Genomic DNA, 26,199 nt, shown 5'->3' on the forward strand with positions numbered 1-26,199 from the left:
CACCAATTAACATCCAACCAGTAGCCCCTGTGACTATTTAAAAATGCAAATTTAATCAGATTTCCCTACTCTAAATCATTCAAAATCACTGCTATTCGGACAGCTGGTATTAGTGTGTTCACCAAAGCCCTGTGAGACAGTTCCTGCCAAACTCTCCAATCTTAGTAGGAAGTCCCCTTCCTACTCCCTCCCCGCTCTCCAATCATTCCAGCCTTCTTTTCATCTTGCTAAAAAGATGTTTTCAAACAATTCCAAGTGCAGCCCACAGTAAGAAATTTATTTTACATTGCAACCTTGTTGATATATATCATGAACAAAAGTTTTGCAAAGCAGTACTTGGCTTTACTACTTTTATACATTGTATTCTAATATTTTTCTTATTTATTATTATTTATTTATTTATTTATTTTTTAGACGGAGACTCGTTCTGTCACTCAGGCTGAAGTGCAGTGGCGTGATCTCGGCTCACTGCAACCTCCGCCTCCCAGGTTCAAGTGATTCTCCTGCCTCAGCCTCCTGAGTACCTGGGATTACAGGCACACACCACCATGCCCAGCTAATTTTTGTATTTTTAGTAGAGATGGGGTTTCACCATGTTGGTCAGGCTGGTCTTGAACTCCTGACCTCAAGTGATCCGCCCACCTCGGCCTCCCAAAGTGTTGGGATTACAGGTGTGAGCCACCACACCTGGCTATTTTTCTTATTTATTGAATAGACTTGGGGTCTCACTTTATTGGCCAGAGTGGTCTTCAAGTTCTGACCTCAAGTGATCCTCCCACCTCGACCTCCCAAAGTGCTGGAATTACCAGTGTAAGCCACCGCACCCAGCCTTTTCTCTTTTATTATTATTTTTATTTTTTTAGATCACTCTTTTATTATTTTATAGAGCAATATTTTATATTTGGGGCCTGGCACAGTGGCTCACGCCTGTAATCCCAGCACTTTGGGAGGCCGAGGAGGGTGGATTGCTTCAGTGCAGGCCAACATGGTGGAATCCCCCATCTCTACTAAAAATACAAACATTATCTGGGCACGGTGATGGGCACTTGTAATCCCAGCTACTCCGGAGGCTGAGGCAGGAGAATCGCTTGAACCCCGGGGGCAGAGGTTGCAGTGAGCCGAGATCACGCCACTGCACTCCAGCCTGGGCAACACAGTGAGACTTCGTCTTAATAAATAAATATAGATGGATAGATAGATAGATAGATAGATAGATAGATAGATAGATAGATAGATAAAATTCTAGTTCTTTGTTTTAAATAAAGTTTGTACCCACTAAATTGATACTGTGACCAATTAGTGGGGTACAACATACAGTTTGAAAAACAGTGCTCTGGCCGGGGGCGGTGGCTCTCGCCTGTAATCCCAGCATTTTGGGAGGCCAAGGCGGGCGGATCACCTGAGGTCAGGAATTTGAGACCAGCCTGGCCAACACGGTGAAACCTCGTTTCTACTAAAAACACTAAAATTAGCCAGGCGTGGTGGTGCACACCTGTAATCCCAGTTACTCGGGAGACTGAGGCACGAGACTCTCTCTAACTCGGGAGGCGGAGGTTGCAGTGAGCCGAAATCGCGCCACTGCACTTCAACCTGGGTGACAGAGTGAGACTCCATCTCAAACAAACAAAACAAAACAAAACAAACCAACAAAACAAAAAAGAGAAAAACAGTGTTCTAAGCATTTTCTTTGCCTCAGGGCCATTGCGAATGCTACACCGTCTGGAAAGTTTTTCTTGTATCCTCTTCACCTGGATAGATTTTTTTTTTCAGCCCTTCAGAAAGTACACCTAGATAAATCTTAATCATTTTTTTAAGGTATGAAATCTAAGGATGCCCCCTCTCTGGAGCTGCCTACCTGTGTTTGAATCCTGAAGATCGTGATGCGTGAGTTAATCCGTGCTAAGAACTCGGAACAGTGAGTAGCAAATCGTTGCTTCTTATAGTGCAAGTTAGAAATGACACAACTGTTTGTGTAACTATTAATATGTGTCTCCTCACACCTCCCACACTCTAAACACAACAAGCCACAGAATTTGGTTAATTTCTTTTCATGTTTTTGTTTGTTTGGTTTTGGGTTTTTTTTGTTTGTTTGTTTTTGACAGGCTCTCACTGTGTCGCCCAGGCTGGAGTGCAGTGGCACGATCTCCGCTCGCTGCAACCTCGCCTCCCGGGTTCAAACAATTCTCCTGCCTCAGCCTCCCAAGTAGCTGGGATTACAGGCGCCCACCACCACGCCCGGCTTTTTTTTTTTTTTTTTTTTTTTTTGTATTTTTTGTAGAGACGGGGGTTTCGCCATGTTAGCCAGGCTGGTCTCGAATTCCTGACCTCAGGTGATCTACCCGCCTCGGTCTCCCAAAGTGCTAGGATTACATGGTGTCCAGGCTGATTCTGTTCATCTTTATATTCCTAGCGTCTCACTTGGCCTGGCATGGAAGAGGCGCTCGGAATCAAAACCTAGAGAGGCTGGGGGTGGAGCCAGCTTCGGAAGTCACTGCGGAGGGGCGGGGGCGGGGCCGCGCCCACCAGACAAGCCATCGGTCACGCGGGGCCCAGCTGGACTGCCGCGGGGGATTCTGGGCCAAGATGGCAGCAATGAGGAAGGCGCTTCCGCGGCGACTGGTGGGCTTGGCGTCCCTCCGGGCTGTAAGTGCCCCGAGCCGCCGAGGCGGCGGCCCTGCAGGCACTCTGACTGTCAGGGTCGGGGGCTTGGCCCGCGGTGGCTGCTCTCTTAGAGGCGAGGCCGGACAGCTCTCAGGCCAGAGTCGGGAGGGCGTTGGAGTCCTGGACCCTCCCTTTTCCCCTCAAATCCTTTGAAGGGGATGGGAAAACTGAGGTCCGGAGAGGTGGAGTGACTTGTCTGGGTCATGGAGACCTGGGACGCCATCCTAGGCGCCCTGATTCCCCGCCCAGGGCCCTTTCCGATGACCCTGGCCCCTTTCTCCCTCTAATTGAACTTCAGACCTCTCCAACTCTTCATTAGTGAAAATCAAGAACACCCTTCCATTTCCTTCGTCTCCATTTCCAACTCTTGTTGCTTTTAGAGATGCTTGGGGAACTATCCCAAGCCTACCGAGCGGGACTTGAGTTGATTGGAGCCGAGCTGTGATTCCCTTGGAATTGCACTTTGATCCTGTTCGATCCTGATGTTTTCCCCTCTCCCATTCTCAGCGCAGAAAAAGTGTGGGAGACGTAGCTGTATGGAGCAGAAAAAATAAAAGCTGAAGCTAGGGTGTCCCAATAGTTCTGCCACTTTCTAGACTTAATGACATAGTTATTTACTTTCTCTAAACCTCAGCTCTTTCATCTGTAAAAGGGACAACATTCCCTTGGGGTTGTTTTGGAAATTAGAGAAAATGTAAGTAACACATTTGGCAGTGTTCTGGCTCCTAATAAGTGATCAGTCGGTGGTGGTATTTTTACCTTAGAGAGTTGAGAAGGAGTTATAGCTGTATAGAGGGAAAAATACACTCCTGGCACTGGGTCCCTCTCAGAAAGCCACGTTAATATCTTTACTTGGCCATTCACCTGCACCACCTGCTCATGTGTAAAATGAAGATGGCAATTCCAACTTGGAAAGTTAAAATTAAACGCAATAGTAGATATTAATCAGCTTTTAAGAAATATTTGGTGTAATGAGATGGCCCTCCATGGGGTTCCAAGCATAGGAACCAGTATTAGTATTAGGACCAGATATGGGTTCAAGTCCAAGCTCTGTCACTTTCTAATTGTGATTTTTGGGTAACCTTTCTGAGGCTTAGTTTCTTCACCTACGGAGTTGGGATAATAATAGTCCCTGGCCTGTAGTTTAACACTGGGTTTAGTCAGTATTCGCTGTTGGTGTTGATGCAGGTACACCATACCTCAGGACACTGTGGCACAGTACTTGTGTGGTTAGGGGGACCCTCTCTGAGCAGAGCTTTACAGAGGAGGAACGGGATGTTTAACCAGGAGAAGACTGTGGACCGAACGGTGGTAAAGAGGCAACAGTGGCCCAGAGGTTAGGAGCTTGTGCTCTAGAGCCACACTGCCAGGTTTAGATACTGCCTCAGTGAGTAACTCCCCATGTCACCTCGGGAAGATTACTTAATCTCTTTGGGTCTCAGATTTCTTTTCTTTTTTTTTTTTTTCCTGAGATGGTGTCTTGCTCTGTCATCTGTCACCCAGACTGGAGTGCAGTGGCTCAATCTCAGCTCACTGCAACCTCTGCCTCCCAGGTTCAAGCAATTCTTCTGCCTCAGCCTCCCAAGTGGGGCCTTAGATTTCTTACAGTAAAATGGGGATGATGATAGTTCCTACCTGATAAGATTGTTGAGAGGACAGTATGGGTTAATATGTAAATGGCTCACCAGGCGCGGTGGCTCCTGCCTATAATCCCAGCACTTTGGGAGGCTGAGGTGGGTGGATCACTTGAGGTCGGGAGTTCGAGACCAGCCTGGCCAACCTGGTGAAATCCCGTCTCTACTAAAATACAAAAAATTAGCCAGGTGTGGTGGTGCGCACCTGTAGTCCCAGCTACTCGGGAGGCTGAGGCAGGGGAATCACTTGAACCTGGGAGATGGAGGTTGCAGTGAGCCAAGATTGCGCCACTGCTCTCTAGCCTGGAGACAGAATGAGACTCTATCTCAAATAAATAAATAAATAAATAAATAAATATGTAAATGGCTCTTGTATGTGCCTGGCAAATATTAAGTATTTAAAAACTGTGAATTATTATGTGAAGAGCTGTTACGGGGAAGGAAGGAAGTGGAATTGAGTTTATAATGTTCTGATAAAAGCAGCTTGGAAGCAGGTTTTAGAAACTTTTTTTTTTTTTTTTTGAGATGAAGAAGTCTCGCTCTTGTCCCCCAGGCTGGAGTACAATGGCACGATCTCGGCTCACTGCAACCTCCTCCTCCTGGGTTCAAGCAATTCTCCTGCCTCAGCCTCCCGAGTAGCTGGGATTGCAGGCACCTGCTGCCACGCCTAGCTAATTTATGTGTTTTTAGTAGAGACAGGGCTTCACCATGTTGGCTAGGCTGGTCTCGAACTTCTGACCTCAGGTGATCTGCCCACCTCGGCCTCCCAAAGTGCTGGGATTACAGGCGTGAGCCACCACGCTCGGCCTGAAGCAGGTTTTAGATTATTTCAGCAACACTCAACTTATTTATCGAGCCCCTATTATGTCCCAGGGCTTTAGAAATACAGCATTGAATAAAACAAAGTCCCTGTCTCATGAAACTTATGTTCCGGTGAGATAGTTTTAGGGTGATATACTAGCAGAGGCTGAACATCCCTGTTGGAGGGAGATTCAAGTTGCAGGGACCTTCCAACTTAGCCTGTTGATGTCATGAAATTCAATGGCTCATCGCCTTAGTCTGTAAGAAGGCTTGTTGGCTAAAACAAGGCCAGTCAGGTGAGTTGTATATGTTCCAGCTGCTTCCTAGCAGGGAATTCCTGGGGGACTTCAGGGGGTTAAGATCCTTAGCAGATCACACAGTGTATCTTCCGCTTTGCCCCGTTGTAGTATATTTATCCAGATTAAATCTGTAAAACAAAGTTGATTTGAAAAGTTACAGTATCAAGACAGGTAGAGGAAAGAGGAAAAAAAAAGTATTGTGTTACTTGATAGGAAAGACTAAGATTTTGAGCTGACTTTATATAGAGGAGACTCAGGGCATTTTGTAAAAACTGTCTTCAGCTACTGGGGGTGTCACCTCCCCTTAGACCCATGCTTGTCATCACCCAGCCTATGACTGTAACAGAAGAGAGCCCTCCTGCATCTCGCCCATACCCCGAAAAGTCCAGGACTGACTACTCCTCCCCACACTCAGTAATTGCTCTCTTCTGGGACAGCTATGTCCTTCATGGTTTATGTGTTATTTTAATAACTTTAAAGAGTGGCTACTTTGTACCAAACACGGTGCCAAACACTAGGGATGAAGTGGAGTTGAGACAGACAAGGTCCCTCAAAGAGCTTATGTTCTACTGGAAGAGACATTGAGTAGGCATTCTTTATCATGCTTTGAAGGAAATAATTATAGCTCTGCAATAGCGAAAATAATGGGGGTGGGAGGAATGGCAACTTTCCAAAGGGTGGTCAGAGGAAGCCTCTCTGCAACTGAAAGATGAGAGAGAGATGTGAGAACAGCCAGTTTTTTTTAAAAAAAAGCCAGATGAGGAACCCTGGGGCAGAGAGAAGAGAAGGCAGGGAGCTTAGCAACCTGTGGGGTGGAGGTTGGGAGTGGACAGTAGGGGCAAGTGATGACTCCAGGAGGTCAGAGGAGGCGACTCATACAGTCTTCTCTTTTCTTTTTTTAATTGGAAAGCATCAAGTGACATATAGAGTCATTTAATTTTTTTTTTTTTGAGACAGGGTCTCGCTCTGTTGCCCAGGCTGGAGTGTAGTGGCACAGTCATAGCTCACTGCAGGCTCAACCTTCTGGGCTCAAGCGATTCTCCCACCTCAGCCTCTTGAGTAGCTGGGACTACATGTCCATTCCACCACACCTGGCTAATTTTTCTATTTTTAGTAGAGACGGGGTTTCTTCATCATGTTGGCCAGGCTGATCTCGAACCTCTGGCCTCAAGTGATCTGCCTGCCTTGGCCTCCCAAAGTGCTGGGATTACAGGCATGAGCCACCGTGCCTGGCCTTTTTTTATTTTTTTTGGAAATGGAGTCTTCCTCTGTCGCCCAAGGTGGAGTACAGTGGCACGATCTTGGCTCATTGCAACTTCCACCTCCCTGGTTCAAGCAATTCTGCCTCAGCCTCTTGAGTAGCTGGAATTATGGGCGTGCACCACCACACCTGGCTATTTTTTGTGTATTTTTAGTAGAGATGGGGTTTCACCATGTTGGTCAGGCTGGTCTCAAACTCCCGACCTCAAGTGATCGCCCGCCTCGGCCTCCCAAAGTACTGGGATTACAGGCATGAGCCACTGCCCCCCGCAATACCCGGCCTTTTTAAACTACTTCTAACATACATACAGCAGCATACAGAGTCCTGTAGGCCATGGTGAATAGGTGAAATGGATCAATGAAGTTCTGGCTTATGCAGTAGGGTACATGCGATGCCTTTGACAGAGATGGAAAGGATGGAGTCAGATGGGCTTTAGGAGAAATTAGAGTTCTGTTTCGGGACTGCTAAATTGAAGAGATGCAAATAGAGCTGTCAGGTAGGCAGTGGAAAAGGAGTCTGGACTTCAGGGGAGAACCTGTACTGGAAGGACGAATCTCTTGCTTGTTCCTGTTACTAAGTGAAATATTCTTTTTGTTCTTAATTCTAAAATAGACCAAATGTGAATTAAGTGGTGAGAAATATTTCTTCTTGTCTCATTATTAGTGAAGATAGATCCATTCTTTCATATTGGTCTCCCTGGGAATTGTGGCAATCTCTTCCTCATACTTTTTGTTTCCTCTTTTAAACCAAAGGTCAGCACCTCATCTATGGGCACTTTACCAAAGCGGGTGAAAATTGTGGAAGTTGGTCCCCGAGATGGACTACAAAATGAAAAGGTAAAGTTGGAAATGAGCCAAAAAAACAGTTTTTTCAAGCGTCTGCTTTGAGTATTACGTGTGATAGGTGCAATGGCAGTTGACAGAGCTATGCAAGATGTGATTCCTCTGCACAAGTTAGGGGAGAGTAGAGGAGGCCAAACAGGGACAGACACCTGTGACAGTTAAATGATCTAAAATGAGGGGGCAAGCTGGGTGGGTGGCTCATGCCTGTCATCCCTAATTACTTGGGAGGCTGAGGTGGGAGGATGGCTTGAGCCCAGGAGTTTGAGACCAGTCTGGGCAATATAGCAAGACTCTATCTTATTAAAAAATATATGTATATATATAAACTGAATGGTGGTGCAACAGGTTTGGTGTCCCCAGGTCCACAGCCCAGTGGGGTGGGGTAGACCCAGCAATTCCATGTAAGGGGATTTATCCAAAGCAAGTCACGAAGGCCAAATGTAGAGATTCAACCTTGGGGGTGTTCCTTACAAACCTGTTTGGTAAGCACAGAACAGTTGGAAACAACTTAAATATTTAGTATGAGGAAAGTTGGGTCAGATACACTATGGACTTTTTATAAAATGAAATATGAAGCCATTAATAACATAGGTATATATAAAGTGACTCAAGCAGGTTATAAAATAGTACATGTGACTGGGCATGGTGGTGGCTCATGCCTGTAATCCCAGCACTTCAGGAGGCTGAGGCAGAGCACAATTCTGTCTCCAAACAAAAACAAATAGTGCATGTGCGCGTACGCATGCATGTGTGTGTGTGTGTGTGTGTGTGTTTGGGAGATAGCATTTCACTCTGTCACCCAGGCTGGAGTGCAATGGCGCAATCTCGGCTCACCTCAACCTCCTCCTCCGGGGTTCAAGTGATTCTCCTGCCTCAGCCTCCCGAATAGCTAGGATTACAGGCCCCTGCCACCATGCCCAGCTAATTTTTGTATTTTTAGTAGAGATGGGGTTTCACCAGGTTGGCTGGGCCGGTCTTGAACTCCCGACCTCAGGTGATCCACCTGCCTTGGCCTCCCAAAGTGCTGGGATTACAGGCATGAGCCAATGCGCCTGGCCGTGTATTTTTTAATCTTACACTTTTATGTAAGAAAAAAGTTTATATATGTATGGGAGCATTTATCTAGACTAGGACCTAGACCAGCACTTTCTGTGAAGATGGAAATATTCTGGACCTGAGCTTTTCCATGTGGTGGCCACTACACCCATGTGGCCCTTGAGAACTTGAGATGTGACTAGTGTGGCCAAGGAATTGTATTTTTATTTTTATACAATTTTTATTAAATTTAAATAACCACATGTGACTAGTGACATATTGGGCTGCACAGATCTAGAAAGTTACACACCAGGGTGTTAATAGTGTTATCACTGGGAGGTTCTAAGGGTAGTTTTCTTTTGTTTTTGGCATGTTTTTCTGAAAGAATCATATATTGATTATTTTTTCAATAAGAAAAGCTTTTTTCTTTTTCTCTCTTTTTTTTTTTTTTTTTTTTTTTAGCACGTCCATCCTAGCTTTAATAGTGAGTGCTTGTTGGAAACAATAGTGTGTAAGTTCCCGAAGGGCAGAATCCTATCTGTTCTGCTTCTGCTTACTGCTATATCCCCGGCACCTAGCACAATGCCTGCAACATGGAGGGCTTTCAAAAATTATTTGACAGGCTGGGCATGATGGCTCATGCTTGTAATACTGGCACTTTGGGAGGCTGAGGCAGGCAGATCACCTGAGGTCAGGAGTTTGAGACCAGCCTGGCCAACATGGTGAAACCCCATCTCTACTAAAATAAATGAGCCGGGGTGGTGGCATGCTCGTGTAATCCCATCTACTCTGGAGGCTGAGGCAGGAGAATCGCTTGAACCCGGGAGGCGGAGGTCGCAGTGAGCCGAGATTGTGCCACTGCACTCCACTCTGGGCAATACAGTGAGACTCCATCTCAAAAAAAAATTTTTTTTGTGGAAAGATTAAGTTAGAGCAGTGGGAGAGAAACTGGAGAAGGCAGGCGAGGGGAAGACCTAGCGAGAAGGACGTGGAGTATTTTTGTGTGTTCTTTTTGTTTGAGACAGGGTCTTGCTCTGTGTCACTCAGTGCAGTGGCACAATCATTGCTCACTGCAGCCTCGACTTCCCGGGCTCCAGTGATCCACCTCAGCCTCCTGAGTAGCTGGATCACAGACACGTGCCACCACGCCTGGCTAATTTTTGTATTTTTTGTAGAGAGGGGGTTTTGCCATGTTGCCCAGGCTGGTCTCAAACTCCTAAGCTTAAACGATCTGCCTGCCTCAGCCTCCCAAAGTGCTGGGATTACAGGCATGAGCCAATGTGTTCGCCTGGACCTGGAGTTCTTAGAATTTTTTGCCTAATCCTGTAAATATTAGGGAGCCATAGAAAGCTTTTGATGCAAGAGAATGGAAGATTGGAAGCTGCATTTTAGGAGGATTCCTGTGTAAGATGAATTAGTGGCTTGAGACTATGCCATGTTATATACAGGATAATGATGGTAGATTTGGAAAGAGGAATCCATGGAATCTGTTGAGCTACTGGACATGGTGGGGAGGAAGATAAAGAAGCTATACGCTGAACACATGAGGCTGAAGTCCTATGCCAATTGGGAGACAGAAGCGAGGAGGTTGTGATACTTTGGGGGCCCCATCCCATACTCCCCAGAGGGTTAGTCATCTCTGCCCTTTCAGGCCATCACACATTGCTCTCAGTTTGTTTATGATGGGATTATAAATTAACACACATTTACTTACGGGAAAGCCTGCATGGCAGAATAATGTTTCCATGTAAATAACTCCTTTTCAGGTGAGAAGCTGCATCCACTGCAAAAAATTATCTATAGTACTTGAACTAACAGGTACTGCATTTTGAGGCTGTTTTGTTACTAACTTTGCTGCCTTGGTGTTTCTCTCTCCACTATAGAATATTGTATCTACTCCAGTGAAAATCAAGCTGATAGACATGCTTTCTGAAGCAGGACTCTCTGTTATAGAAACCACCAGCTTTGTGTCTCCTAAGTGGGTTCCCCAGGTGAGCCCTAGCCCTCAATGAGAGGCCTTTCTCCAGGGATGAAAAGTTTTGCATTTGCCTTTGAAGCAAGTAGAAGTTGAGAACATAGGTTTCCAAGCCCCTGGCTTTGAGAGGTCTCAGGTGATTCATAGCACTGTGTTGCAGCGAAAGAACATGACCCAGGATTCAGGGCCTTGGGTTCAGTCTTGGCTCTGCTCTGACTTGCTCAGTGACATTGCTAAGGCCTTTCCCCTCCTCAGTGTTAGAGATGACCTCTTCTAGCCCTAAAGTCTAAAACCCTCTATGCCTGTCTGTGGTTTCTTTGTTTGTAAAAGAGGAAGACTGACAACTCCTGCTTCACAAAGATAGTTAAGTGAAGAAGAAACATCCTGTTACAAAGGAGTGCTTAACACAGAGCTGAGCTCAGTGCCTGGCCCAGAGTACATTCTCAATAAATGGCTGGTAGTAGTATTCCTGCTGTTTCTGCATATGTAAAGCTGGCAGTATGGGCCATATGGAGAAATCGGGATCTCACCCAAACCAAGGGCCCTTCTGAGCCATCAGCAGTCAAACAAACAGTAAAAGTATTGGAGAGACTCAGCTCTGCAGAAGGAATTACTCACTAAGAGTTCTGGAGAACAGAGGTTTTGTGATGAAAAGGTTTTCTCTAACTGAACTCTCTGTCTGCTCTTGGTGATGACTTGGCAATGTCTGCCTTGGTTCCTAGATGGGTGACCACACTGAAGTCTTGAAGGGCATTCAGAAGTTTCCTGGCATCAGCTACCCAGTCCTGACCCCAAATTTGAAAGGCTTCGAGGCAGCGGTAAGAGGATAGCTTGTTGGTGGGGGCTCCTGAAATGAGATTGATGACATTGGTCCCTGCCTTGTCTTGGGGCCTCAGTCCCCTGTCCTGGGATGTCCATCTGAATAGCTTGTCTGTCAGCCAGACCCTGGGGCAAACCTGGCCCTGCCACTCACTGCTCTGTGATCTTGACAAGTTGACAAGCCTATAAAATAGGGCTAAATGATAGTACCTGAAGTTGTGAGCATTTCAGAAGATAGGATGCATGTACATTGCTTAGCAAGAGCCAGATAAAAGGTAACTGCTTAATAAATGTTAGCTCTTTTGATTATCCACTTCTTTAGAGAAAGGTAACCAAACTCTCCACAAGAGTTTCAACAGTAGTTGCTGGCATCTGCCAACTTTCTTACAATTTTAGACAAGAACATCTTTGGAGACGTTGGTTCTGTATTTAGGCAAAAACCTTTTTTTGGCTGGGCACAGTGGCTCACACCTATAATCCCAGCACTTTGGGAGGCTGAGGCAGGAGAACAGCTTGAGGCCAGAAGCTTGAGACTAGCCTGAGCAACATAAGGAGACCTTGTCTCTACAAAAAAAAAAAAAAAAAAAAAATCAATTAGCTGGCTGTGATGGCATGCACCTGTAGTCCTAGCTACTCGGGAGACTGAGGCACAGGATGGCTTGAGACTAGGAGTTCGAGGCTGCAGTGAGCCATGATAATACCACTGCACTCTTCCAGCCTGGGTGACAGAGCAAGAAAAAAAAAAAAGCTTTTTCTCAAGAGTGACTTCCAGGGTGGTGATGGCAGTGGTGGTGGTTTCCTTGGGGAAAATCAAAGTTTTTTTTTTTTAATTAAGAGAAATTACTGTGTTTGTTTCCTAGTGCTACTGTAAGAAAGCACTACAGGCCGGGCGCAGTGGCTCACGCCTGTAATCCCAGCACTTTGGGAGACCAGGGCGGGCGGATCATGAGGTCAGGAGATCGAGACCATCCTGGCTAACACGATGAAACCCCGTCTCTACTAAAAATACAAAAAATTAGCCAGGCTTGGTGGCAGGTGCCTGTAATCCTAGCTACTTGGGAGGCTGAGGCAGGAGAATCACTTGAACCCGGAAGGCGGAGGTTGCAGTGAGCCAAGATCATGCCACTGCATTCCAGCTTGGGTGACAGAGCAAGACTTTGTCTCAAAAAAGAAAAAAGAAAAAAAAAAAAAGAAAGCACTACAAATTGGGTGGCTTAAAAACAACAGAAATTTATTCTCTCACAGTCTGGAGGCCGGAAGTCCCAAATCAAGGTGTCAGCAGGATTGGTTCCTTCTGAGGCCTCTGGGAGAATCTGTCCTATGCCTCTCTGCTGGGGTCTGGTGGTGGCCAGCAGTCCTTGGCATTGCCTGGCTTGTAGATGCATCTCTCCAGTCTCTGCCTCCGTTTTCCCAGGGCCACCTTTTCTGTGTCTCTGTGTCTTCACTTGGCCATCTTTTGTTTTTGTTTTTTTTAGACAGAGTCTTGCTCTGTCGCCCAGGCTGGAGTACAGTGGCATGATCTCGGCTCACTGCAAGCTCCACCTCCCAGGTTCAAGTGATTCTCCCACCTCAGCCTCCCGAGTAGCTGGGACTACAGGCGTGTGCCACCACGACCGGCTAATTTTTTGTATTTTTAGTAGAGATGGGGTTTCACTGTGTTAGCCAGGATGGTCTCGATCTCCTGACCTCATGATCTGCCCGCCTCGGCCTCCCAAAGTGCTGAGATTAGAAGCGTGAGCCACCGCGCCCGGCTGGCCATCTTTTTTTAAGGTCACCAGTCGTATGGGATTAGGGGCCCACCCTATTCCAGTATGGCTTCATCTTAACTAATGATATCTGCAATGACGCTGTTTCCAAATAAGGTCACATTCTGAGGTGCTGGGTTTTAATCCTTCAACATATATTTTTAGGAGGACACAATTCAACCCATAACATTCACATAACATAAAATTTACCTTAAGAGAAATTTTTTGCTACTCTGTGTCAGTGTTCTTTAAAGAGAAAAGTGCTGGCCGGGCATGATGGCTGACACCTGTAATCTCAGCACTTTGGGAGGCTGAGGTGGGTGGATCACAAGGTCAGGAGTTCGAAACCAGCCTGACCAACATGGTGAAACGCTGTCTCTACTAAAAATACAAAAATTAGCCGGGCGTGGTGGTGGGCTCCTGTAATCCCAGCTACTCAGGAGGCTGAGGCAGGAGAATCGCTTGAACCCAGGAGGTGGAGGTTGCAGTGAGCCGAGATCATGCCACTGCACTCCAGCCTGGGCGACAAAGCAAGACTCCATCTCAAACAAAAAAAGAGAAAAGTGCTGAAAGGAGTTCACCTGGATGTTGGCAGGTTGCTGCTGGAGCCAAGGAAGTAGCCATCTTTGGAGCTGCCTCAGAGCTCTTCACCAAGAAGAACATCAATTGTTCCATAGAGGAGAGTTTTCAGAGGTTTGACGCAATCCTGAAGGCAGCACAGTCAGCCAATATTTCTGTGCGGGGGTGAGTCAGAGCACATTGGTATCCTTTCCTCTGTACCGTTCTGGAATGGGGCTAGACTCTGACTCAAGTGGTCCTCCTGCCACAAACTTCTTATCCTGGGTCGGGGCAGCCTGAGCTCCACACCTAGACATCTTTTCCCAAATAAGTGTGGTCAGAAGAAATCCTAGCAAGTACTTTCTCTCAAACCTGAATTTTGGGTCAGTTTACCAGCTAGCCATGATAGCATGTGCCTGTAGTCCTAGCAACTTGGGAGACTGAGGCAGAGGATGGTTTGAGACCAGGAGTTCGAGGCTGCAGTGAGCCATGATAGCACCACTGCTATCATGCTAAAGGAATCTAGCAGGACAGGACACTAACGGGTTTGTGGAGGTCAGTTGAGTCCTGGCTTTATCACTAGCTCTTCACACATCCCTGGAGAATTACCTAGGCTTCTATGTTTCCAACATCACATCTCTAATATCAGTGGTTCCAGGCATTGTGTGTGTATTATCTATAATAATTGAAACCTCACAATAGCCCAGCAGGGAGTAGGTTATCTCCACTTTATAAATTACAAAACCGAGGCCCAGGAAGGGCAAATAGTCTACTGTAAGGTCACACTGCTGTGCAAACTGCGGCCAGAGGCCGGGCATGGTGGCTCACACCTGTAATCCCAGCACTTTGGGAGGACAAGGCAGGTGGATCACCTGAGGTCAAGAGTTCAAGACCAGCCTGGCCAACATGGTGAAACCCCATCTCTACTAAAAATACAAAAATTAGCTGGGCGTGGTAGTGGATAGAAACCCCGTCTTTACTAAAAATACAAAAATTAGCTGTAATTCCAGCTACTTGGGAGGCTGAGGCAGGAGAATCACTTGAATCTGGGAGGCGGAGGTTGTGGTGAGCCGAGATCACACCACTGTACTCCGGCCTGGGTGACAGAGCAAAACTCCATCTCAAAAAAAAAAAAAAAAAAAACATTGCAGCCAGAATGATCGTTGAAAAGTGCACATCTGGGCTGAACATGGTGGCTCATGCCTGTAATCCCAGCACTTTGGGAGGCCGAGGCGGGCAGATCACCTGAGGTAAGGAGTTCGAAACCAGCCTGGCCAACATGGGGAAACCCCATCTCTACTAAAAATAACAAAAATTAGCCAGGCGTGGTGGCATGCACCTGTAATCCCAGCTACTCAGGAGGCTGAGGCAGGAGAATCACTTGAACCCAGGAGGCAGAGGTTGCAGTGAGCCAAGATCACGCCACTGCACTCCAGCCTAGGTGACAGAGTGAGACTCTGTCTCAAAAACAAAAACCAAAAAAAAACCCCACAAAAGTGCACATCTGATCACATCCCTCCTGGTTAAAAAGCTTTCAGTGACTAATCAAGTGCAGACTTTTTAATGAGGCTTACAAACCCTGCATGATTTGGTCCCGGCCCTTTTCTGTAGCCGTACTGTTCAAGTTCCCTTCTGGCCCCTGCTTCCTCTTCATGGTACACTCCAGCCCAACTGGAACTTCTTTATGTTTGTCGCATGCCTCCACTCTTGCCTCTGGGCCTTTGCACGTGCTTTCTGTAGACTCAGAACAACCTTCCTTGGGAGGCCAAGGTGGGCAGGTTGCTTCAGCCCAGGAGTTTGTGACTGGCTTGGGCCTGGGCAACATGGTGAAACCCCAGCTCTACAAAAAAAAAAAGCCAGGTGTGGTTGCATGTGCCTGTAGTCCCAGCTACTCAGGAGGCTAAGGTGGGAAGATCACCTGAGCCTGGGAGGTCCAAGCTGAAGTGAGCCAAAATCATGCCACTGCACACCAGCATGGGTGAAAGAGTAAGACTCTGTCTCCAAAAACTAAAAAAGAATACTTCCTCCACATCATGCTTCTCAGGGATAACTCCTGCTCATCCTTCAGGTCTTCTTGTGGGAGTCAGTTCCTCTGAGAAGCTGCTCCAGTCCTTCAGCTGAAGTTAGTGCCCTTCTCTGGGACCCCATGGTGTCAGGACATCCTCTAAATGTAGCACTTAGCTGCTTGTTAAATTCCCTCCCTGCCCCACCCCACTAGACCGTGACCATGAGGGCAAAGCCCACATCTCTCCCAGTCCCTGGGGTGCTCCACTCTCCCAGCTTGGGGCCTAGCCACAGTGGGCACTCAGTCACTGACGGGCAGGTGGATGAATGGGGAAGCAGGTGCTCCAGTAACATCGGCCCGACTCCCAGATCTGTGTCTTTCTAAGCATCTCTCTTACCTTTTTCTTGCTCAGCAGTGGTTGGAGAATAAGTGGGAGCATCAAAATGGAAAAGTACACTGAGATCTTTGAGTCTGAAATTATCTGTTGAACATTTATTATGCCTCTTAATATGCAGAATTTGCTTGACTCTAAAGGGTTTTAAAGACAGCTCCCAAAGGGGCAGGTGGGAATAGAAGTCACCTACATCCCAAATCCACCCTCCTTACCATAGCCCTAAGACCCATGATCAGACCTGTGCCCACCTTGCTGACCTCCTCATCTCATACTTCCTTTCCCCTTGCTCTGTCTGCCTCAGCTATCCTTTGTTCTGTCTGGAGCATGCCTGGCTCTTCTGTCTCAGGGCTTTGCCCAGGTCTTCCCTCTGCCTGGAATGCTCTTCTCACAGACCACCCCCGGCTCCTCTCGGCTCCAGCATCCTGTCCTCAGAGGGATCTTTCCTGGACCCTCACTACAGTTGGCCTCCTCCACTTGTTCCTATCATTTCCCATCTTTGTAGCACATCACTTCTGAGATTTTCTCCATTACTTACTTGGTTGCTTTTTTATTGGCCATCTCCCTAACTTGAGATAAGCTCTGAGAGGGCAGGAACCTTATCAGTCTTGCCCACTGCTCTGTGCAAGTGCCTGGCACATAGCAGGCAACTCAGTAAACATCAGGTGAATAAATGAATGAATGAATCCTCTAGCATCTCACTGGGGCAGCTCATCCCTTGGTCCTCAGGCCAGCCCAGCCTGTTACTGACTCATATCCAACTCAGCTCTTGTTCTGAGTTTGGTTTTACCCAGTCTTTGGTCTCCTTTTGGAGTACTGGCCCCAGCTCCCCTGGCAAGTAGTTTTGCTCCATCTCCCCACCTTACAACCCAGCTGCTTACTCTCCTTGCCCTCTCTAGCTCCTCCTCCGCTTATTGTAAATCCTTGGCTGCCTCTCCTGAGGCCTCTGCAACTTCTGCTTCCTCAATTGTAGGTCCATTGTCCCCCAGTTCCCTGCCATTGCTCTCTACCGCCTCCTCCTGGCACTGAATTGTACCATCCCTGCCCTTACTCCACCCAGCTGCAGGTGTTGATTGCACACTGATCAGAAATGTGTGTTAAACAGCCCTACCTCAGTTCTGCTAGCCAAAAAGCTCAGGACACTGACCTCATTCCTCCCCTGTCTTCCCACAGGTACGTCTCCTGTGCTCTTGGCTGCCCTTATGAAGGGAAGATCTCCCCAGCTAAAGTAGCTGAGGTGTGTGCATGTGTCAGGGTGGGGGGTTTGGTGAGGGTTGGCCACCTTGTCTGCCCCTGAGCGCATAGGTTCCTCTCCCCACCCTTTCTGGCAGGTTCCTGACTTCATTCATTCACCCAGCTCCTTCATTAAGCTCCCTGCTGTGAGCACAGCCCTGCACTTGCTCCCTAAAGGCCCCCCTCCTAGCCGAACATGTAGTCCTTGAAGCCCCTGGCCTCTATCCAGCCTGAAAACCTCCAATTCAGTTTCCAGTCTGGTCGTTGAGGTGATTCTCTGAGGAGGGGCTCCTTACCCAGGAGTTCCCATAGTTCCTTGTAGTGATTGAAAGGCCACAACCCTGATGTCCTCTGAACAGTCACCAGGTCAACACTGAGAAGAACATGGCATGGGAATTGAGTTTGACCAGCCCAAGAACTTATGTCATTTAGTCCTCAAAACCACTGTGCAAATTTGGTATTATTATTCCCTTTTACAGTTGAGAAAACTGACACTAAATAACTTGCCACACAGGTTACAAATGGTGAAATCAGGTATCAAACCCCATTTTTTCTCTCTCCAAAGCCCACTTTTTCCCAGGATACTTTGTGGCATCCAGATAGGTGGAATGGTAACAGTAGCAACTGTTTCTTGAGAGCAGCTGCCCTGCTCCAGGTCTTAGCCTCAGTTGCCACAATCCTTGCCATATGACCAAAGGGTCATCACCATTTTTCAGAAGCAGAAATTGAAGCTCAGAAAAGTGAAGTTGCTTGCCAAGGCCCACAGCTAGTGAACAGCAGAACTAGGACTTTAACCCAGCATCTCGTGACTTCAAAGGCCTGCTCCTTCCCCTGCACCCTGCTGCCCCCTAAAGGCCAGCCACTGCCGCCCCACACTCTGTGCAGGGCCACTGGGGAAGCGACGTCACCATTTCATTTATTTAGCAGATCACTGGTGTCTTCTGGTCCCCTTTCCCTGCCACATCCCTCTGCACCTTGTCCAGCAGCCCCGTGTGGGCAGCAGCTCCTTGGGTGAGGCCATCTTTTTTTAAGTTCACCAGTCATATGGGATTAGGGGCCCACCCTATTCCAGTATGGCTTATTCCAATTGGACCCATATTGGACCTATTCCAATATGGACCCATTTTGCAGTGGTTTTAGAGATGTGCAAATGGGCTTCCAAAAATTTAAATAGTGATGTACCTCTATTAAAAAATATAACTATTGGCCGGGCACGGTGGCTCATGCCTGTAATCCCAGCACTTTGGGAGGCTGAGATGGGCGGATCACAAGGTCAGGGGATCGAGACCATCCTGGCTAACATGGTGAAACCCCGTCTCTACTAAAAATACAAAAAAATTAGCCGGGCGTGGTGGTGGGCGCCTGTAGTCCCAGCTACTCGGGAGACTGAGGCAGGAGAATGGCGTGAACCCGGGAGGCGGAGCTTGCAGTGAGCTGAGATTGCGCCACCACACTCCAGCCTGGGCAACAGAGGGAGACTCCATCTCAAAAAAAAAAAAAAAGAAAAAAAAAATATATATATATAGACTATTGATTGGCCGGGTACGGTGGCTCACGACTGTAATCCCAGCACTTTGGGAGGCCGAAGCAGGTGGATCACCTGAGGTCAGGAGTTCAAGACCAGCCTGGCCAATATGGTGAAACTCCGTCTCTACTAAAAATACAAAAAATAGTGGGGCGTGGTGGTAGGTGCCTATGATCCCAGCTACTTGGGAGACTGAGACAGGAGAATCACTTGAACCCAGGAGGCAGAGCTTGCAGTGAGCCGAGATTGTGCCACTGCACTCCAGCCTGGGTGACAGAGTGAGACTCTGTCTCAAAAAATATATATATGTAAAATATATATATTTTTATACATATGGTCCAAGCTACTTGGGAGGCTGAGGTGGGAGGATTGCTTGAGTCTGAGAGGCCAAGGTTGCAGTGAGCCGAGATCACACCACTGCACTCCAGCCTGAATGACAGAGTGAGACCCGGTCTCAAAAAAAAGAAAAAAAATATAACTAGCATCTCACACCCATGATTTCATGGATTTTATTGCTGAGGATAAAACGACATGGAAAGATCAACTTCACTGATTCCAGCACCTGGGTCTGACAGTATGATGTGACGGTGGTAAGTGAGACTGAAGTCTGAGGGGCACAGGTAGGGAGTAAAGCACGGGGGTTGGAGCTTCAGGACTGTGGGCTGGCTGCAGCGGCTGGCTCTGCCCCTTATGCCTCAGCCTCCTAATCATAGATTGAGGATCATCATTCCCAGTTGGAGTGGTGAGGAGCATGTAATCCAGTAGGAACTGAGTGCGTCATACCCAGAAGTGTTCTGCCCAGGCAAAGGCCCCCTGCTTCTGAGTGCACGGATACCCTGGCTGGTGGATTCTGTATCCTCCAAGTGCCTGCTTGCTTCCTTAGGTCACCAAGAAGTTCTACTCAATGGGCTGCTACGAGATCTCCCTGGGGGACACCATTGGTGTGGGCACCCCAGGGATCATGAAAGACATGCTGTCTGCTGTCATGCAGGAAGTGCCTCTGGCTGCCCTGGCTGTCCACTGCCATGACACCTATGGCCAAGCGCTGGCCAACACCTTGATGGCCCTGCAGGTAATCAAAAGCATATGCCCATTCTCCCAAAGGTCATGGTGGGCAGGACAGCTTGTCATCATTTATTCTTTCAGCAAACATTTACTGATGCCAGTATGCCAGGTTCCGAGCTGGCAATGGTGGACACAGTCATGGTGACCCTGCCCAGATGTGAAGTGTACACCTCTGTGTTGGGAAGACAGTCAAGGGAGTTACATGGCAATCCCACTGCATTATGACAGATGCCATGAAGGGAGGAAGCACGGGGCTCAGGAAGCCTAGAGGGGCCCCATCCCAGCTGAGGAGATCTGGGAGGATTTGCAAAAGAGGCCTCAGCAAAGCTTGAAGAACATAAAGTAAGCTGCTGTTGAGGGAAGAGGAAAGGTGACTAGGCAGAATTGCACCTCAGGACTGATGTGGGGTTCAGGGAGGACTCACAATATACAGGGTTTTCAGTGTGCGGGTGTGTAGCAGAAGCAGGTGAGGAAGCAGGAGGTAGAGAAGCTAGCAGAGGTCACTCAGAGGGAGAGGCTTTAATGCCGTTCCCCACAGATTGAGCTAAGACCTCAGATTAGTTTCCTTTGAGGTTTGCTTCTCGTGGGCTGGTCCAGAATGGAGATCCATTGGCTGGCAGCCGGATAGAAGGAGCATTCTTAGTGTCTGACCACAGCTACCTTGCTGTAGCATTGGCCTAACCTTCCATCTCTAGGATAGTGATGGCAGTTCCAGCCACTTTTTTTTTCCTCTCAATTATCCCCTAGAGGTTCGTGTCTAAGCCAGGTGAGTCTGTTACGTTCTGGGTTGGTTTCCTCAGAGTTGTGGCTGTCAAGGTTAAGGTTCGTAGTTCTGTGGTCTCCTCATTTCTCAGCTTACTGTGACACCCTGCCCTGGTTCCTGGGCTTTCCTTCAGCTCATGTGTTTCCCAGCCAGGCAGACAGGAAGAGTGACTTCCTCTCCTATGCCTTGCCAGGCAGGTAAAGGGGAATTCTGCACAGCTGAGGTGAGTCTGAGGCAAAACTTCATCCTGATCACGCTCAGGACACTCCTGCTCCTCTGTGCTTCTCTGTTTCATGGCAGTGATATCTCAGAATCCCCTTTTTGAAAATTTATCAGGGAACAGGTTGAGCTGTGTGACGTCTGGCAGTAGCTTCCTCTGACCTCCCTCTTCCATCAGTTATTTCGGAAATATGGATCGATGTGCCAGGTTAAGTGCTGACTTAGACAATAGTAACAAGACCCAATCCCTGCCCTCTGGGAGCTCATGTTATGGTGGGTGGGGAAGATGGATGGAAGATTACAGGCGTGTAAATAATACATTGTAAGACCATTTATTCACCTATTAAAACCTAACCTAATGGTGCCTAGTGTGCTAGGCACTGTTCTCAGCATTAAGGATTCAGCTGTGACCAAAACAGAGTCTCTGCCCTCATGAGGCTGACACTCTAGTACGATGAGACAGATAATAAATAAACAAACATACAGCAGGCCAGGTGTTCATAAACACTGTGGAGAAAAAATGAAGCAGGTTAAGGCAGTGCCAGGCCTTTCTGTAGAGTGGCCTCACTCAGAAGGTAGCATTTGAGAGAGACCTGAGGGAAGCGAGGGAGTGAGCCCTGCGGATCCCTAGCAGGGAGGGGGAGGGAAGGGAGCCCCACCCAGGAAAGCAGGCGCAGAGCCCTGAGGGAGGAGTGTGCTTGCTGTGTTCAGGGATCAGGAGGAGGCACGTGGCGGGAGCAGTGTGACTGAGGAGAGGGGGGCAAAGATGTCAGGGTTAGAGGAAGGCCAGATCGGGGGCCTTGTAGGACTTTGACTCTTTCAGACTGAGCTGGGAAGCTAACAGAGAGTCTTGAGCAGGGGCGGGGAGGGAGATGATCTGAAATGTTCCATTTGAGAGGCTCCTCAGCCAGGCACAGTGGCTCACTCCTGTAATCCCAGCACTTTGGGAGGCTGAGGCAGGTGGATCACTTGAGGTCAGGAGTTTTGAGACCAGCCTGGCCAACATGGTGAAACCCTGTCTCAACTAAAAATATCAAAATTAGCTGGGCGTGGTGGCATGAGCCTGTAATCCCAGCTATTTGCGAGGCTGAGGCATGAGAATCACTTGAGCCCGGGAGGTGGAGGTTGCAGTGATTTGCAGTGAGCTGAGATGGCGCCAGTGCACTCCAGCCTGGGCAACAGAGTGAGACTTCTTATTGAAAAAAAAAAGAGGCTCCTCTGGGTGCTGTGTAGACAATACACTGTAGAGAGACAGAAGAACCAGTTTGGAGCCTACAGCAATCCAGGTGAGAGACATGGCAAGGAGGCCTGGAGGGCAGAGGTGCGTGACCGGATCTTAGCAGTTCGTGTTCTGATCTGTGAAGCTCGAGACATCTATAGGCAGGTGTGTTAACCTGGGTGCAGTTAACTGGGAGTGAGTGGAGATAGAGAAGCTGTCTGAGGAATGAGCAGTAAGGGCTCCAGCCGAGATCAGGGAGGTGAGGAAGAGCCAGCAAAGACTGGATCGAGGCCTCAGGAGAGGCTAGAGCACTAGGAGGAAAACCAAGGGATGTGGAGCCCTGGAAGCCACATGGAGAAGGTGTCCAAGATGATGCGGCTAGTCAAGTGCAAAGATGAAGAGACCTGACCTTTGTACTTAGCTACATGGAGGCCACCAGTGGCCTTGACTAGAGCTGTTTCAGTGGAGGAGTTGTGGGGACACGAACCTGTTTCGAATGGGTTCAAATGAGAATGGTAGATGTTAAATGGGAACAGCTCTTTTGAGGGACTTTGCTTTGGATGGGGGGAAAGAAATTGGAGGTTAGAGGGTTCCAAAAAGGTTTGTAAAGATGGGAGAGATCGCAGGCCGTGTGAGGATGACCCAGTGGAGGGGAGTAAGAGGTTGCAGCAGAGAGGGAGAGACTTACTGGAGCACATCCTGAGGCAGGTGGGAATGGGCCTCACGCCAAGGTGGAGGGGTTGGCCTTGGCTAGGAGCTCGGGGTCCATCTCAGGCAGCATGAGGGACAGTGGGTCTGTAGGCCCAGATGTAGGCAGGTGGGTAGATGTGATGGTGGGAATCAATGGAGACATCTCTTGATTGCATCCATTTCCATAAAGCAGCAGATGAGAATGAGGATGGGGAAGGGGGTGATAGAGGTTTAAGGAGAGAGGAGAAAGTGAAATAGTCACTTGGGATAGTGGGAGGTGACTGACCTGGGAAGATGGGATGTGGCCCTCGTGTGGCAAGGCCCTGACTGAGTGAGAGTAGCCTGGAGGTGGTGGGGGGTAAGTGGGGGGGGGGGGGTAATAAATGAATCACAGTAAACAACAGGGGTCTGAAATCTCAGCAGTGGGAGGGGGTTAGGCTGGTGATCAGAAAAGGTCTCCCTGAGCAGGTGGCTTTCAGACTGGAACCTAAAGAATGAGAGTTCACCATGAAAGGAAAGATACTGCTGGCAGAGGAAACAGTTTAACAGAAACTAAAAGGAGAAGCACTGTCTCTTTCTGTGGGATTGTCGTGTCAACAGAATAATAAGCCAAAGCAAAGAATGACTCTAGAATTTCAGGCAACAGATGATTGGGAGGTTTGCAAGGCTCATCTCTGTGGCCTCTTGTCCCCAGCAACAACCGTGTTTCACCATCCTTATGTTTCTAGATGGGAGTGAGTGTCGTGGACTCTTCTGTGGCAGGACTTGGAGGCTGTCCCTACGCACAGGGGGCATCAGGAAACTTGGCCACGGAAGACCTGGTCTACATGCTAGAGGGCTTGGGCATTCACACGGTAAGCCCATCCACCCCCTGGTGGCGACAGCCCCGAACTGACCAGGGGGCCTGAAGCTGAGAACAAAAGTGGATGGGGGTATTTGGGGTTGTTAAGGTGCTGAGGAGTAAAGAGGGAAAGGGTTAGCCAGGCACAGTGGCTCATGCCTGTAATCTCAGCACTTTGGGAGGCTGAGGCAGGAGGGTCACTTGAGCCCAGGAGTTTGAGGCTGCAGTGAGCTATGATCCTGCCAGTGTACTCCAGCCTGGGTGAAACAGCAAGACCCTATCTCTTCAAAACAAAACAAAAGAGGGGAAGGGTGTTGGGGATTACGGATATTTGATCTAATATTGTAATGTTTGTGAGAGTAGGGTTGAGTGAGGCCACACGCATGGGCACAAGAAGGCTGGATTGTCAGGGTGACTTTGACAGTTCAGTCCTAGGAGACACCAGGAACATGGAAGGGGCCCTGGGAAGGGTCAGGTTCATGACCTGAAATGAGTCAGTTCTCTCTTGGCTTTGTTTTGTTCTCTGTAAAATGAGGACAGTAGCGTTAGACAGCTCACCAGGGATCCGCCAGAGTCCACCGGGGCCCTCAGTGACGGGACGGAAGCAGAATAGCATCTGTGCTTAAAGATCAGATGGCACTGGGTTTAAAGCCTACTCCTGCCACTCCCAGGCTGTGAGACCTCAGACAAATTATTTCATCTCTCTGAACCTAAGAAATGGGAATAATAATGGGAATAATAATGCCATCCATCTCATGGAGCCATTGTGAGGATTAAGTAAGAAAACGTATGTAGAGGGCCAGGCGCACACCTGTAATCCCAGCACTTTGGGAAGCCAAGGCGGGTGGATCACCTGAGGTCAAGAGTTCGAGACCAGCCTGGCCAATATGGTGAAACCCTGTCTCCACTAACAATAGAAAAATTGCTGGGCACAGTGGCTCACGCCCGTAATCCCAGCACTTTGGGAGGCCAGGGTGGGCAGATCACCTGAGGTCAGGAGTTCGAGACCAGCTTGGCCAACATGGTGAAACCCCATCTCTACTAAAAATACAAAAATTAGCTGGGTGTGGTGGCGCGCACCTGTAATCCCAGCTACTCGGGAGGTTGAGGCAGGAGAATTGCTTGAACCCAGGAGTCGGAGGTTGCAGTGAGCCAAGATCATGCCACTGTACTCCAGCCTGGCGACACAGTGAGACTCCCTCTCAAAAAAAAAAAAAAAAGAAAAGAAAAATTAGCTGGGTGTGGTGGCACACACCTGTAACCCCAGCTACTCGGGAGGCTGAGGCAGGAGAATCACTTGAACCCGGGAGGCAGAGGTTGCAGTGAGCTGAGAGCATGCCATTGCACTCCAGCCTGGGCGACAAGAGCAAACTCTGTCTCCAAAAAAAAAAAAGAAAGAAAACTTATGTAGAATGCTTATCACAGAGCTGAGCACAGAGTGCACTTCAGCAAATATGAGCTAGTGTATGAACAGAGGGTTTCTGTCTGGCCCTTTCAGTTGGTGTTTTTATCCCTCCCTCTCTGCCTCACAATTGTCACTTGAATATCAGTTTTTTACCTCTGTGGGCCAGGCCCTGTGCTGGGCCCTGAAGAGGGAGTACTGAACAAGACTGAGAAGATCTGATAAGATCTGTGCCCTGGTAGTGGCACTACAAACCATGATAGAGATTGGGCATCTTACACGAGGGGAAGTCAGAGGAATAACCCAGGTGCCAGACAGACAGGAGCTCACAGACAGCTGGTGCCCCGCTGTCAAGGAAAAAGCCTGTTTATCTTCACCTTTACTTTTCAGTATCACAGTTGTCTGTCCATGCTGATGTTTTCCCTGGTGTTGAGGGCATACCATGACTTACCACATCCTCTGACTTGTTTCTCAAAGGGTGTGAATCTCCAGAAGCTTCTGGAAGCTGGAAACTTTATCTGTCAAGCCCTGAACAGAAAAACTAGCTCCAAAGTGGCTCAGGCTACCTGTAAACTCTGAGCCCCTTGCCCACCTGAAGCCCTGGGGATGATGTGGAAATAGGGGCACACACAGATGATTCATGGATGGGGACATGGAAATGAGAATAGGTTAAATGGTGCAGGTACCTCATAGCCAGGTCTACACAGAGGTCTCTCCCGGCAGAAAGCAGGCGAAGGGCAGGAGGAGCTGCTTGGCAGAAGGACCTCCTGCCCAGACCTGAGTAGGACTGAGAGGCTTTGAGGGCTGAAGTCTCCCTTTGTTACGGACCCTGGCCCAGGAGTTGAATGCCTGAGGACTTGTGGGAACCCTATTCCCTACTTAGCATGATCCTTGAGTCTCTTCTCTGGATGGAATCCGCGAGCTGGCCACCTGGCCACCCTCTACACGGCTCCACCCTGCCATGGCCTTGGGGCCCTTGCTCTCTGACTTCTCAGGACACAGGTCATGGAGGTTCTTCCCAAGCTGGCAGAGGCCATTTGTGGAAAGTGGAGAGCTTCGTGGTGGCCATCTGCCAACTCCAGCATCTCTGGAAAATCTCCACGCTGAATGTGATTTTTGAAAACAGCTTATGTAATTAAAGGTTGAATGGCACATCATAATTCCAGCATTCGGTTGTGCAGCTGTGTGTATACATGAGCGTGGGGGAGTAAAATAC

General features: G+C 48.3%; 1 protein-coding gene and 1 long non-coding RNA gene across 4 annotated transcripts; one reads left to right on the forward strand and one right to left on the reverse strand.

The window, feature by feature from the left end:
- The first annotated feature begins 2,504 nt into the window (after positions 1–2,504).
- Positions 2,505–26,143, forward strand: HMGCL (3-hydroxy-3-methylglutaryl-CoA lyase). Of its 3 annotated transcripts, none has more exons than XM_004024896.3 (9): positions 2,505–2,643; positions 7,409–7,492; positions 10,417–10,524; positions 11,231–11,326; positions 13,668–13,816; positions 17,200–17,263; positions 19,668–19,856; positions 23,469–23,594; positions 25,461–26,143. In XM_004024896.3, exons 1-9 carry the CDS (start codon positions 2,584–2,586, stop codon positions 25,560–25,562), a joined length of 978 nt encoding a protein of 325 aa, XP_004024945.1. In that variant the 5' UTR covers positions 2,505–2,583; the 3' UTR covers positions 25,563–26,143. The 3 variants fall into 3 exon arrangements, with proteins under 3 accessions (XP_004024945.1, XP_055243674.1, XP_018868212.1); XM_019012667.3 differs by having other exon boundaries at positions 2,546–2,643; positions 19,776–19,856; XM_055387699.2 differs by lacking the exons at positions 13,668–13,816; positions 17,200–17,263 and having other exon boundaries at positions 2,531–2,643.
- Positions 22,807–25,469, reverse strand: LOC129533720 (uncharacterized). The gene is made up of 3 exons (XR_008680055.2): positions 25,435–25,469; positions 24,066–24,104; positions 22,807–22,905 (listed from the first exon to the last, which is right to left on the reverse strand). It is a non-coding gene; the product is annotated as an uncharacterized lncRNA (long non-coding RNA).
- Positions 26,144–26,199: the final 56 nt, after the last annotated feature.

The sequence above is a fragment of the Gorilla gorilla genome, chromosome 1, assembly GCF_029281585.2.
Source record: "Gorilla gorilla gorilla isolate KB3781 chromosome 1, NHGRI_mGorGor1-v2.1_pri, whole genome shotgun sequence".
Classification (NCBI taxonomy): Eukaryota; Metazoa; Chordata; class Mammalia; order Primates; family Hominidae; genus Gorilla; species Gorilla gorilla.

Coding starts and splice junctions, on each gene's coding strand:
- HMGCL (XM_004024896.3), top strand. CDS start 2,584: ATGGCAGCAATGAGGAAGGCGCTTCCGCGGCGACTGGTGGGCTTGGCG. Junction 10,525..11,230: donor CTCCTAAGTGGGTTCCCCAG/GTGAGCCCTAGC, acceptor CTTGGTTCCTAG/ATGGGTGACCACACTGAAGT. Junction 11,327..13,667: donor TGAAAGGCTTCGAGGCAGCG/GTAAGAGGATAG, acceptor GGATGTTGGCAG/GTTGCTGCTGGAGCCAAGGA.